The sequence below is a fragment of the Vigna unguiculata genome, chromosome 3 (genome assembly GCF_004118075.2).
Source record: "Vigna unguiculata cultivar IT97K-499-35 chromosome 3, ASM411807v1, whole genome shotgun sequence".
NCBI classification, from domain to species: Eukaryota; Viridiplantae; Streptophyta; class Magnoliopsida; order Fabales; family Fabaceae; genus Vigna; species Vigna unguiculata.
In genome coordinates, this window is record NC_040281.1 from 4,998,528 (window position 1) to 5,009,141 (window position 10,614).

The window sequence follows — 10,614 nt, forward strand, 5'->3', positions numbered from 1 at the left end:
ATAAAATAGAAAAATAAGATCTTTACAGAGAATATCCATAATATATTATTATAAATAGAAAAGTACTTTTAATATTTTAAAAGTTTTGAAGATATAATTTAAATTATTTTAAAATAATGTAATTAAAAAGTTATAGAAAAATATTTTTCAAAATAAATTTCAATTTATTTTTTATTTACTTGATTTGTGAGATATTAAAAAGTGAAAATGAAATGAAGTCGTTGCAAGACATCATATAATTTATTTATTTATTTATATAACTATTAATGAAACCCGTATAACAATGATGATTTTGAAGAATAAATTTAAAACTTCATAAAAAAAATAAAAAGAGTTGAAGCAGTAGAAGAGGTTATAAATGCAATATTCAAAGGAATGGAAAAGGTAGCAATTCAAGGTGTTCTTCGTTCAAACCACTCCAAATTCCAGTCTCCGCAAGACTCCAACGTAAGAAACATCGAAGAAAAAAACCACTATTCCATGGGCATGGCTTCCAACGAAGCTTCACCGTAAGTACTCACTCTTTCTTAACTTTTCCAAAAGGAAAATTAAAATAAAAAAAAACAAAGGAGAATAATCAAAACCTCAAAACTTTCCGAGAAAAGTCGAAGCAATTGAGTCCATGATTTACCCGTGACAGGTTCGAGTCTCGCCAGATGCTCGCCTCCTTCATCTCTTCCACGCCGCTGCTCTCCGACTCATGGCGACTCTGCAACCAGGCCAACGCCGCCCCCTTCCGCACCTTCGTGGCGGACCGTGTCGGCGCCTCCGTCTACGTCGCCTTCTCCGGCGTCCAGATGCCCGGCGCCTCCGACCCCAACTGGAGGGACTTGGTGCCGCTCCACAGCATCGGCGGCGTGCCCCTGTTTTCGCCGCGGCGGAGCAGGGAGGCGGAGGAGCCCGTCATGGTTCACGCCGCCATGCTCAATCTCTTCCTCTCCCTTTTCAATTCCTTCCAGAACCAGGTTCGTTTTCATCTTTTCAGTTCACTTTTCAGTTCAGACTTGTTTCAATTGAAGATAAATTCTCACATAACTTGGATGAACACGAACTTGTTTCATTGCTTTTTACACTTTATTTATATCGATCATAATTAATTGAAGTGAATAATATAACTTTCTTCTCTCTCCACATTTGGTGAAGAATATTTTCCCTTGCTCAATAAATGACCTGCTAAAACTGTCAATTTTTTTTTTTCATTTTGATTTTATTTATAAAAAATAGAAGGATATGGGTGTCACTGTTTCCCTTTAAGATCTTTAATACAGTTGATCAACTAATAAGAAACCAAAACCAGTATTGAAATTTTGCCTTAGTTGAGTATGTTGTTCGAGTTAATTACCTTTAATCAATTATGTAAATGTTATCATCTTTTTATGTGCATTTGTTGAGCTTTGATGTATCCTTTATATAGTTTGTGCTGGCGTGAGTAAATTTTATGAGTTTTGATTTTGAGAAGTGGGAAGATTGTTGCTGCAAAAGCTTGTTTTTTTTATTATTCTGGTGTTGCTTCTCTTATTGTCATGGTTACACATGACGTAGTTAGTGGGGGATGTTAATTTTGGCTCATCAATTGATAGAACAGATAAAAAGAAAAAAAAAAAGTGAATGGTAATAATTGATTAAAAAATCGAGAAAAAGGGAAAAGATTGAAAGGGACAGTAATTAGGTAGATGAACTCGATCATCCATTCAATCGCGTTTTCGGACTTTCTTTGTTAGAGTTAGAGAAGACGTGATAGCGAATGAAGGCTGAGAGAAAAGGGAAGTTACGTGTTCAAATACTAATAGCTAATTTAGTTTATTAAAATTTCAACTCAAAAGAGATACAAGACACCACTGAGATTTAAGCTAATCTTAGAATAACTTATTAACATTAAGAATATAAAAACAATAAACTACGGTGTGTTGTTATTAAAACATTAAATTTCCCTTTTATTAAAAGTGCACTAACTCTTTTAAGAATCCAACTATGGATCGTGTTATTTTTAACTCATCGGTATATGCTAATAATATTCCCACACCCAAAGTACCATTTAGTTTTTTTTTTTCTTTCTTGAGATATTAATTAATTTCTAAATTCCATGGCGTTCATTAGCCCTTTGATCTATTTTATGGCAAATTTTGATAATAAATTTGATGAGAGGTTGAAAGAAAGAAGAAGCAAAGTACATTTTTGCAATGTGAACGGTCCCCTACAACCTCATATTCCGACATGGGTCCCACCAATGAGCAATCATTTTATCGAACGACGGCTAACAACCAAGCCACCTTGATCAGTGCCTGAAACATTTGATGTAAAAACGAAAACAAAACATCTTAGAAACAAAGGGTTGTAATATTAAATGGTTGACTTTTACTTTTGGTGACAGTTGCGTCCATCACCAAGCAAATCATGCCATAAAGAAAAGATGAGTGTGGGTTCAATTTTCAGCGTAAAATAACCGAGTAAAACCTCCATTACGCTCGTTCAATGCCTTCATCATTATTATAGTATGGCTTTCGTTAATGGACAAATATCTGTGACAAAGCAGTTTGTCTTCATCACCACTAGTTGACCGCTAAAATGTTTCCGTACAGATAAATTTTTATATCCTCAGGTAGCATTTTATTTGTTATTTTCTTCGGAAAAATAGTCTATGTGAACTGTCTGAAAGCTCCATAAAAATAAGAAAATGAAAAACGTTACAAGAATTAGACAACCCATAATATCTACGAGGAAATGTTCTCTCTGAATCTGACACGTGTCTCGGTTATTTGGGTAGGTTAAACCCAATTTTTCTTACCATGGTGGTTTTAGACTCAGTCATCAGTGCAGAATAATTAAGCTTTCTTCTACTTTTATGCCAAAGTCGGGGAGCAAGAACACAAGACTTGAGTCTTGAGTCCCCCATGGCACCTACCTTGCCAAATTGAACAAAAAGTCAATTTTTGAAGTGTTCTGTTCACATACAAAGAAAAGGGTTTCGTTTCATTTTCACAGATTATGCCCCATGACCGTCACTTCAAGTCGTGCCAAGTCTTTTTAATTATACGATTACTACTTTATGGCTTAATTTTTGGGAGTTATCTTTTCTTTTTCTTTTTCTATGTGTACATACTACTAGATGAAGTTAAAATCCCAAGTTATTATTCATCAGTAAATATTCATATTAATATCTTTAAGGGTATTTAAGTTTTTGTTCTTCAAACTTATTTCTCCAGAATCTTATTCGTATCCTTAACTAACTGCTAAAATTTAACGTTGTAACTCAGATGTTGGAAATAGTGGGAAACAAAGACACTAAATCAGTTGTGATCACTGGACATTCCATTGGAGGAGCCACTGCGTCTTTGTGCACTCTTTGGCTTCTGTCTTACCTACAGTCCATCTCTTCTTCCTCTGTGTCGATATTGTGCATCACTTTTGGGGCACCATTGCTTGGGAACGAGGCCTTTTCTCAAAGCATTTTCAGAGAAAGATGGGGTGGCAACTTCTGCCACGTGGTGTCAAAGCATGACATAATGCCAAGGTTGCTCTTTGCCCCCATAACCTTTCTCACTACTCAGCTAAATTCCCTGCTACAGTTTTGGCACTTTTCCATGACCTCGGAAGATTTTGGAAAGCTTGCAAATCAGATTTCAGAAAAAGAGAAAGCGAACTTGTTCAATGCTGTGATGGATTACTTGGAAGCAGCATCACAGGAGGAGGGAGAAACATCTGTGCCTATCTTGTTTCACCCTTTTGGGAACTACTTTTTTGTCACAGAAGAAGGAGCAGTGTGTGTGGATAGTCCATCTGCAATCATAAAGATGATGCACTTGATGCTTGCAACTGGTTCTCCAGTTAGTAGCATTGAAGACCACCTGAAGTATGGATACTATGTTAATAAATTGTCTTCACAGACATTGAATCAGGAAATTTCCATGCAGAGGAACATTCCTGACTCGAGCTATGAAGCAGGGCTTGAATTAGCCATCCAGTCTTCTGGCATTGCAAACCAGGTAATTGCAAGATCTTTTAGAGATTTTATGCAAAATGATTCATGCGTGTACCTAACATTTAAAGCTTTCAGTTCACAGATTCAGATTCTATATGATTCAGTTCATAGATTCGGATTCTATATGATTCTATATGATTCAGATTCTTATTGGTGACGCATGAATATTTTTGCTGAACTAGTTATACTGTTATGTAACCAACAGGAATCAGCTATTACATCTGCCAAGGAATGTCTGAAGAAAACAAGGAGAATGGGCCCTTCACCGAATCTGAATGCAGCAACCCTAGCAGTTAGCTTATCCAAGGTGGTACCTCTGAGAGCTCAAATAGAATGGTACAAGAATTGGTGCGAAGAGCAAGACGACCAAATTGGTTACTACGACTCGTTCAAAAGCAGGGACTCTTCCAGCTCCAAAAGAGACATGAAAATCAACATTAACCGTTGCAAGCTTGCAAGGTTTTGGAACAACGTTATTGACATGTTGGAAAGAGGTGAGCTGCCTCATGACTTTGACAAGAGAGCCAAATGGGTCAATGCTTCACACTTCTATAAACTATTGGTTGAGCCACTAGACATTGCTGAGTATTATGGGAAAGGGATGCATAGAGCCAAGGGGCACCATTACATGCAGCACGGTAGAGAGAGAAGATATGAGATTTTTGATAGGTGGTGGAAGGACAGAACTGTTACTACTGCTGCAGAAGAAAACAAGGAGAGGAGCAAGTTTGCGAGTCTTACCCAAGATTCATGCTTTTGGGCTAGAGTGGAAGAAGCTAGGGACTGGTTGAATTGTGTTAGAAGCGAGAGAGACGCTAACAAGTTGGCTCTTTTGTGGGATAAAATTGAAAACTTTGAGAAGTATGCCATGAATTTAGTTGAAAATAAAGAGGTTTCTTGTGATGTTCTCTTTAAGAACTCAAGTTACAGTATATGGGTGGAGGATTTAAGAGAACTGAAACAACTGAAAGTAAAGGTGCAAAGGCTTCCTCATCAGTTTACTGGTTTTCTAGATGGGGAAGTAGTTCCTTAGTAGGTGATTTGGAATCAATAAGTTTGACTCTTGTAACTGTAATATGTATAAGAACTGTGCTACCTTCTGCAAAATAACTCGTTTTGCTGTTGAGTTATGACTTTTTTTGTACCATTAGGATTTCACTTGAATGCATACATGAGAACAGTGATAAAGAGAAACATTCAAAGGTTGATGACGATCACATAATAGTTAAACAATGACTAACATTAATAGTAGTTACCATGGTTGTCACTGTAAGTTTGTAACATGATTGGTGCTTTCTAATATTAGTACTATAAATACCAGCTTAACCCAAATGCTGATTGAAGTGTGGTGAAAATATATTTCTCTTTTCTTTTTCGTGTGATTTTGAGTGAGACTATAGTTTCCACAAATTTAAAATACACCTCATTTGAACAGATTTTGTTGAATAAATTTTTAACATAAACTGTTTATCCCTTCACACCTACATGTTTGGTAGAAACTACTTTTAAGAAATGAATTATTGAACGAAAAAATCTTTCAAAAAGTTAAAAATCTTACTTTTTAAATGAAGAAAACCAAAGTCAGGTTTTGAGACATGTTGCTTTGCGTGTGCAATTGAGTTGCAATTGTGTTGAGAATGAGAGAGTTGAGAGTGGTTGTTGTGTTGCACTTGAGTACAAGGGTTGTGCTTGCTTGCAGAAGATGACAAAATTTCTTATCAACTTCATCTTCTTTATATATACAGTACATGGCGAAAGAGTAATTTGAAGGTGATAATATGATCAATGAATTGAAAGGATGCATGGTCCACCAAAGCTTAAGGGTTCTCTTTAAAGTTGGATCCAAGCACATGATTTCTGCTTTTGCTTGCTTCCTTCGTTTTTTTATCCTCTCTTGATTCTAAGAATACAAGAAAACTAAGGTAGAAAATCAATCAAAAAATGTTAAACCCTAATGTTTTTTTTTTTGAGAATATTAGAAAATATGTTATTTAAAAATTTTAAATATGTACTAGTATGTTCAATCTTTATGCTTTAAAGAACATATGCTGAATCTACTCTTGCTTATACAATATTTAACTCTTGAATTCTTAGGCTCATTTCATTTTTAAGATCTATTCAATTCCATCTTTTTTGTGTTATAAAAGAGAACCAAAACATTATTTATCCTAAGCTTTATATGTTTTTCCCTTTTTATTTATTTATTTATTTCTATATTTCTTTATCCCATTTTCTTCTTTATGACCATTGAACTATCTTGCTTCCTTGATGTAGGGGATACTTGCTTCTCCCAATACTTCTCTTACATACATGCATATATATGATCATTCCTCTTTTGTGTGGATAATTCCTTAAGAAAGCATATGGAAGATATATTAATCATATTTTACTACATGTAGTAATAACAGTGTTTGAAATTATCTGTTATGAAGTTCCATAATATGTATGTAGATCAAAACTTCATCAGGGTCTTTGATGCACAAATAGTTCGTTCTATTTGTGTAACATGCAACTGTGTATACAACTAAAGCAGAGAAGCTAATACTTTAGGACAAAAAATACTTAACAATACTTTATGAAACTATCTCCAACTTTGATCTTCAAAAGACAGTAACATGAAGCCAATAGCAGCAAGAAGTGTATCTGTGTGACAACAAAAAGCAATGCAACTCCAGCAACAATAAACAGCTGCCAAGAAGTTTATGATCCTCTTGTTGACCTGTTATAATACTGGAAGTTGGACACAAAATCCATGCAGTCCCAAATTCAAAAATATACTGTGTTGTCTTTACCTGTCAAAAAAAGAAACATTAAAAATCCTGACATATAATTCCTCAATTGTAACTATCAATTAATATCATTCTTCCATAGATATCAATGACATATATTTCAAATCTGCTGACATGATATATGTCAGACAAAAAGAAGTAATGCAACAGAGAATTGTATGAACAAAGTAACCTACTAAGCAGTCACATCAAAATGCTGTAATATTTCACAACAGTAATTGACAGCATAGTGCATTGGTTGCAGAGCATGCTATCAACTTTTCATGTCCAGATATTTAAACATATTTCCACCTCTTTTAATTTTCAGTATTCTGTTGATCTTTATTGTCAATGAAGATGCTAATGCAATAACAGCTGTCAATTAATGTAACATCTATAATAGAAAAATAAGTGCCACACTTAAAATGTTACTGAATTCCATAGGAAAGATAATTTTATATGCCTACAAAGGTGAGGAATCTTAAAAAATATAAAAGTTCTAGGAGATCAGAATTCCGATTTCTTTCAGACACTATACAAAAAAAAAAAAGAAAAAGAGACAGAGAGTTAGCAATTACAGCAGTGACCCTAACCACATTTCTTGTTTTCCATAATCACAAATAAACTTTGTTTTTTACTAAGTTCTGTAATCATACTAACATCTCTATATGCTAACCATAAGAAAGGTTTCTGCAACTAAGTTTATAGAAGTTCCCAAACTGAATAGAGACACTTACTAGGGAGTCATAAATACAGTTGTGTTAGGACTTCAAATAACATGACCAAAAATATCCCAAATCCCAACTAACAGGAATTGTTTATCACCAATCCATATGTCATTATAACTGAAACTTGTGTGCTAAATGTTTCTTCACAGATACATCAAAATTATTGAAAGTAATCATGAAAATAGGTGTGACATCTATTAATCTGCATGAAACAATGAATCTTTTATCACTATGGTAAAACATCATGAAGCAAGGAGCATGATTTGGGGGGAAATTTGAAATATAAAAGCAAAGTGAGATGTGATGGTAATGTCAAACCTTGGTGAAGGAGAGGAAGTGGAAGCACTAGGAAAGCCTGTAAAGACATTTGAGTAGGACTTGGTCAAATAAGAAAAATTGTTGATGGGAGGAAGAGAGGGTACTCTCTCTCCTTTCTTCAAAAGTTCTTGCAAGTCAAGTCTTTGCAAAGTGAAGACAGCCCTAGTGTCCTTCCAAACAAAGGCAAGGACACCATTTTCAAATACAAAGAGGGAACCAGGCTTTGATCCAGGGTATCTGAACCCATAACCATTTGAAATACCCTCTCCTTTGAAAGCATGTTTGATATCCACTGACAAGGTGTCTCTATTGGAGTCCCAGGGAAAGGAATCAGATGAAGGGTCATTGATATCCACTATAAACATTGCTGAACCATTAGGATGCAACACATAGTGAGTGCCTTCAAGGATTTTTGTTGCAATAAGAAGCTTTTGTTCTTGGGACTCCTCATAAGAGAGCAGAACAAAGAATAGAGCCTTTCCTGGCTTGTCTTCAGAAGGTTTTCCTGGAGGCCAACCAAAAGTTCCTCCCCACAAACCTGCATAAATTTGATCTGCTGAGGGAACTTGCAAGGGCATCTTGAAAAGTGCAAACCAACTATCAGGCATATTTGGCCATGCACGATAAGAAGATAATTTCACAGTTGATGCCTTCAATGTTAGCCCTATTGCATTACTAGACCTAAGAAAATCTTCAAGCCGTGCATGCTTCATCTCACGTCTTGAAGTAAACTTGTCGAAAATTGCATGACTTTCATTAACTGAACTAGATTTTCTGAGGATCTGCTTAAAGCCACCCCAGAAATATCCACCAAGACTTTTCTTCTTGGTGCATTGTATGTGACCATTCTCCTTGTTCAAAAGATCAGACAAATCCTTGGACCAGTTACAACTCTTTCGTATGTCATCCTGCTCTAATTGCAATGCACTCTCTGCCCCTTGAGAACTTTCTTCATTCTCAATCCGACCACTACCATGGCTGCACATTTGACAAAGAATTGCTCTTCTTTCCTTCAAAAGCACCAAATCTTTCTGAAAGTTGTCACAGTCATCTCTCACCACAGGAAACAATGGTCCAGCAGCCATACCAGGAACCTCTTGTCGAATTAGGCCGATGGTGACCTCAAGCAACTTTCTTCTATCACTAAAACCCAACTTGCTGAAGGGAACTGTTGCCTCAGCATTTCCACAATCTCTTTGTAACCTAGAGATCTCACTGTTTGACCTACACGCCTTTCCTGATATCATCTCACAATTTGTACTACTACTACTACTACCACCATAATCTTGTTCCCTAGCTTCAATCTCAAGCAACAGCACATTGCAAGACTCATCTATATACTTGACAGAACCAGGATGAACATAGTCTGTCTCCTCTTCCCTTCCATGGAGGAAAAACATGGTTGAACCATCAAAATCACCAATAACTTCAAACACAGATGACCATTGGATAGGACCATCTTGAATCCCCAAATGACCAAGCTCCTGAGGAATTATCCGACACCCGACAACCGAAACAAAACCAGGCATGACATAGACGAGGTTACCAAGCTCAGGGTTCTGATGAACCCATATTCCAAGCAACGGTTTAACCCTCAAAAGGAAACGGCAAAGAGCCTTGTAAGACGACACACCCTCCCTCCACTCAACAAGGTCCACGTGGGGCACCACACCCACCTTGTCGCACTGAGTGAGCCACACTTTTTCAGAAGATGCAACGTCATGGAGACTCTTGCAGCAGAGACTGAGATTGCACACGTCTCTGGGCAAGAGGAACCGCGACACCATGCCGAACAAATCATCGGGTAGGCACAGGAGCAAGCTTGGATCACAAGACATAATGGAATGGACCCAATTCGACCCAGATAAAATTTGATAGAAAAGAGATGAACTTTAAGCGCGAGTGTGAGCTACACACAGAAATTGTGAATCTCCCAACCCAAATGATCTTCAACTATTGAGTCTAAGTATAAGTCTACGAAATGTTGAATGAAAGAGACGCATACCTACCTGAAGTGAATTGGGTTGTTACGGTGTGTGAAATTCTGAGATTGTGAAACGCGTTTTGGGTGGTTGTTGTCGAAAACAAACAGAGAATTCCAATTGAGCGCAGAGTCAGCGATAAATTCATGGAAAAGAAAGTGGTTAAGTGAGTCAAGTCAACCCATTTAACTCAAAATGTGTATAACACAACACAAAACAGTATTCTTCTTCTGTTGTGTAGCGTGTCATTGAAACAGAACAGTAACTCTAACATAGTTATTGGTCTAATACGTGTTTTTTCCATTCTTTTTTAGTCATTATCTCATTTTTAATAAATTTATATTTTAAAAAATTTCCATACAAAATTTTGAATTTTTTTTCTAGTTTCATAAATATTTTATTACAGAGAATAAATTAAAAATAGAAATAAAAGGACCATTAGTATGTATAATCCACGTAAAATGTTTGGTTTATAAAACTAAAATAGGCTTAGATGTATAAATGATAGAAAGTTAAGGAACAAAGTAAATAATTCATATAAATGAAATTTAATTACAAATTTATATGCATGATCTTGATGTCCAATTGGTAGCTTGACGAGGTAAAACTTCTTTTACAATACATAGAAATTAAATAAAGAAAAACCTTAAAAAACAATTCACTTGGGAAAAATCCTCTCGTTTGTTAATAATAGTTCTTAAGCATAAACAAGCTTCGATAAAAATACTCTTTAAAAAATAATTCCTAGAAATATTTCCCTTGAATATAAATAATTATTCTAATTTATGTAGAGATAAATATGTTAGTTTTCGTAATGTACGAGATAAAAATTTTGTATC

The 10,614-nt window shown here is 35.7% G+C and overlaps 2 protein-coding genes across 2 annotated transcripts; one reads left to right on the top strand and one right to left on the bottom strand.

The window, feature by feature from the left end:
- The first annotated feature begins 309 nt into the window (after positions 1–309).
- On the top strand, positions 310–5,193 carry LOC114177514 (lipase-like PAD4). The gene is made up of 4 exons (XM_028062891.1): positions 310–509; positions 641–965; positions 3,255–3,983; positions 4,185–5,193. Exons 1-4 carry the CDS (start codon positions 376–378, stop codon positions 5,010–5,012), a joined length of 2,016 nt encoding a protein of 671 aa, XP_027918692.1. The 5' UTR covers positions 310–375; the 3' UTR covers positions 5,013–5,193.
- A 1,182-nt stretch (positions 5,194–6,375) lies between these two features.
- LOC114178120 (F-box protein At5g39450-like) lies at positions 6,376–9,957 on the bottom strand. The gene is made up of 2 exons (XM_028063838.1): positions 7,794–9,957; positions 6,376–6,771 (listed from the first exon to the last, which is right to left on the bottom strand). Exons 1-2 carry the CDS (start codon positions 9,629–9,631, stop codon positions 6,768–6,770), a joined length of 1,842 nt encoding a protein of 613 aa, XP_027919639.1. The 5' UTR covers positions 9,632–9,957; the 3' UTR covers positions 6,376–6,767.
- Between the last annotated feature and the right edge of the window lie 657 nt (positions 9,958–10,614).

Excerpts from the sequence above, each read along its gene's own strand:
- LOC114177514 (XM_028062891.1), top strand. The coding sequence starts at position 376 with ATGGAAAAGGTAGCAATTCAAGGTGTTCTTCGTTCAAACCACTCCAAA. Across the intron at positions 510-640 it reads GCTTCCAACGAAGCTTCACC|GTTCGAGTCTCGCCAGATGC; the intron begins GTAAGTACTCAC and ends TACCCGTGACAG. Across the intron at positions 3,984-4,184 it reads CTTCTGGCATTGCAAACCAG|GAATCAGCTATTACATCTGC; the intron begins GTAATTGCAAGA and ends TGTAACCAACAG.
- LOC114178120 (XM_028063838.1), bottom strand. The coding sequence starts at position 9,631 with ATGTCTTGTGATCCAAGCTTGCTCCTGTGCCTACCCGATGATTTGTTC.